We start from the raw sequence: 3735 nt of genomic DNA, 5'->3' as shown, positions 1-3735 counted from the left end.
ACACGACCCAGGCACAAATCCACGACGCGATTTCGAAACTCAACAGTTGGGCGTAAAGAATCATCTTTATCAAATCCTCAGCGTCATGATGATCAGGTCTGATGATCAGACCTTCACATTTACAATGGATGAATCGAATAAATTGATAATCTATCCAGCAAAAGAGAGACCATCGAGCTAGACGAGAGTTCACTGAACAAGTTATCAATGACTCGGTGTCATTGACTCCATCATCATGAGACGGAGTCAGAGTAAAAAGTTAAACCTTCTTCCTTCCAAGTATCTTATCAACAGCCGCCGCAGCATTCACGCGGCCGAAGGTAAGGGTCTCTACCCCTTTACTGTCCTTGACACCTTGGGTGGCCGTATCCTTGATGATGCTTTTGATGTAAGCAGGGGTCAGCTTAGTCTTCAGAGAAGGTTCAAGGCTGTAGAGCATCCCAGTTATACCTGCTACGATAGCGGCGGCTTCCGAAGTACCCGAAACTGTCTTATATCCCCCTTTGAGATCAGTTGTAACTATTTCGTTACCTGGAGCGGCAATGTCAACAGCTGAACCGAAATTGCTTTCATCCGTAAGCCACCTGTGGGTACTCTGCGTTGCAGCCACACATAACACTCCATCAGCGGGTGAACGGCCGAAGGAACAAGGGAAGTCTGGATTTATGTCCAAATCGAGGTGCTTATTCCCTGCCGTGACGACAACGAGCATGCCAGCTGCATTTGCTTCCTGAATCTTGTCGGTAACGAGTTGGGAACTCTCTGAATCGGAACCTTCCGTCATGAGAATAACTTTCACATCATCTTTCGTCCCATTGATCAGATAGGTGAAAGCATCCTCGAGTGCGGGAAAACTCGGAGCTTCACCGTCGAATATGGGCAGTATGCGCACACTGTCCAGAATGCCCGCCAAACCGATCATGTTATTTCTGATAGCACCAATGATGCCAGCCATGCTGGTTCCATGATCTCCTCGAGGACTGGTATCATCATTCTTATCAACGACGTTGTAGCCCTTGATGACGGTACCCTTCAAGTCAGGATGAGCGGCCTCGATTCCGTCGTCAATAACTGCGATGGTCACAGGTGTTCTCTTGGGAGTAGAGTCCAAGATACCCCAAGCCTCCGGTACAGAGATGGCCTCAAGATAAGCCTTCTGCATGTAATAGTATTCGTCGTTAGGATCGCCGTTCACAGGACTGAGCCCACGGAAATGGCCACTTCCGTCCACTTCTGCCTCAACGTAGAGAAGGCCGCACGAGAAGAACCAGAATAATGTTACGAGGAGCTGCATTGTAAGCCACTGGGATGAGCAATTCGTTGTGCTTCGACGTGTCGAAGTGTACGCGTGAACTACCTCTTTTGACTGGCACATTTGTTCGCGCACGTGGATTTTTTTCGCGCGCGGCACATTGTTTGGGATCCCTGACGATGGATCTGAGCTTCTTTCCGAAAGAATCTTTCGTCATCCACGGGATTATAAAGCAAGTCGAGATAGCGCAAAACCTCGATACGCCTCGTGTCCTCGAGTTTCCAATGGCGATTGAAGAGAGTTCTCATTGTTCGGAACCCCTGACGATGGATCTGAGCTTCTTTCTTCATGCGCGAGATTGGAAAGCAAATCAATATCGCGCACAAGTTGTGCGCGATCATACGCGGTTTACGACTGTGCGGAACAACCTCGATACGCCAGGCGTATCGAGGCGTATTACGCCTAGTGTCCTCGAGATTCCAAAGAGAATTCGGGTGGTCCGATCAACCAGGTGAATAGATATTTCACAATTCCGTTAGTTTTAGGTCTTCTTGTTATATCAGGCTAGTGTTCTATCACCTACCCAAGTTTCAGCAGTACTAGCGGCTCTCCGTTGTGCTACTCAGGTAGTGCGTAAAATTGCCGTACATGTGTTGTGGGTCCAGTTTGCCTGCACCCTTGTAATCTCATCAAACCTTCGCCTTCCTCAGTATAGCGAATGAGCCCAATATCGATTACTGTGCTGCTAAGTCTGTGGTATTCGTACAGAACATAAGTGCAGGTAGTGCGCTTATTGTTATTGTCCTAGGGTCGTAGTATTGGTTGCTCTAGCTCGAGTTCCCTTGTTGTGTTGTTCTTCGAGTTCATCAACCGATAACCCGACACATGATCCCCCTCTAGGCTAGAAGAAACGTGCTAGAAATGCTAGCACGTTTCTTCCAGGCTCAACAACCGCAAGCAAGCAACAGCGCGAACAATGCTACAGCGGTCCTCAACCGCATAATAACCAGTCGGGAAACACCCAAAACACTAGAGCAGCTTCATCATCAGCGGCAAGTGGCTCGGAGAGTCTCATCTCTTTGTTCGCATTATTCGTAAGACATCTTCATTCGTAGTGTATTGATAATTGCTATCTGCGTCATACTTTAGAGTCCCGCTAACAATCGTCCGGCCTCGAGAGAACCACCATCTTCTCTCGGAGCATTCGCCCAGATGAATGAGATAGAGAGGGTGAATTCTTGCTCACTCAACCTGCAACACTACATACGTGTCGATCTCTCGGAAGGATCAACGGCATGTGTTGGTGACAATATGAAATATCTGATAGGAAATTTCGGGGATTTTTTCCGATAGGATATAGTTAGTTAGGAAACTCCTGAGCTCGGTTGAGGAAGACGAACACATATTTCAACACTGGTTGACAGAATTCTTAGGAGGAAATTCCTCCCTAATATGTTATGCAAGGACGTTTTGGAACTCGTCCTCTTAGTGAAGAAACTCCTGAGCTCAGCTGAGGAGAATAAACACTATGTTCCGAACATATATCCCAACACTGCGTGTTTTATAACAAAGACATTCGGTGTTGGAATATATATTCGGTTTCCTCAACTGAGCTCGTAAGTTTCCTCACTATGTTATGAAAATCCACGAGATTTTGGGTAGAAGTGTACAAAAACCAACGTCGATTTCCCAAAAATTCCCTCAGAATTTCCGTATTCCTCCGAGAAGTTTTCTCGCAATATGTACATATATTCCTATACTGGAGGCATCAAACGTAAACATCTGCCGAGTTCGATTCCAAATCGAGCAACTGGCTTTTCCAATTCTGATTGTTTTGTTGCAGTACTGAGCACGCTACGAATAGCAATGGAGTTTCACCCGTGATATAAAAACACCACTGAAGAATATATTCATCAATTTTACAAATTCTAAGGAATTTTCGGGATACTCACCTCGATTTCAGTACATTTCTACCCGAATCCGTATGTGTGTAATTAGTGAGGAAATTGAAGAAACTTCTTGTTGATTTCTGTGCACATCTACACAAATTCGCATATGAAGTTCTATGATTAGTGGGAAACCTACTGAGCTCAGTTGAGGAGAGCAAACGTATTTCGAGACAGTGGTTGATATAGTTTCAGATCGACGAGGCTACTTGTCGGTTGAGCCGGGCATATCACAAGGGATAGGTGTGAATACGGGAGCATACGCGAGAGTGTACACACATACAGTGCGTGCCAACTTCATATGCAAATGTATGTCATCATAGCTACAGCCTAGCTGGATGATACTATAGCGTGATCAAACGGGACCAGATGCATAATAGTTCGGGTAAATGTCCGACAACGGAAATCTATTTTGTTGGGCCTAGTAAGTGCACTTCCCGGAAAGGCTTTCGCATCCGGTTTTCAGCGGCGCTGAAAACCAGCGCTGAACCAGCGCTGATTCAGCGCTGGATCACCCGCTACCTGCGCTGATTATGC

General features: G+C 46.3%; 1 protein-coding gene across 1 annotated transcript; it reads right to left on the bottom strand.

The window, feature by feature from the left end:
- Positions 1-259: 259 nt before the first annotated feature.
- Positions 260-1294, bottom strand: Pmar_PMAR014770 (thermitase, putative; the record flags this gene model as incomplete). The annotated part of the gene is made up of 1 exon (XM_002785204.1): positions 260-1294. One exon carries the CDS (start codon positions 1292-1294, stop codon positions 260-262), a length of 1035 nt encoding a protein of 344 aa, XP_002785250.1.
- Positions 1295-3735: the final 2441 nt, after the last annotated feature.

This window comes from Perkinsus marinus (genome assembly GCF_000006405.1).
Source record: "Perkinsus marinus ATCC 50983 genomic scaffold scf_1104296933280, whole genome shotgun sequence".
Taxonomy (NCBI): domain Eukaryota; phylum Perkinsozoa; order Perkinsida; family Perkinsidae; genus Perkinsus; species Perkinsus marinus.
The sequence above is the reverse complement of the archived record's forward strand: the minus strand, read 5'-3'. Positions and strand labels throughout refer to the sequence as shown.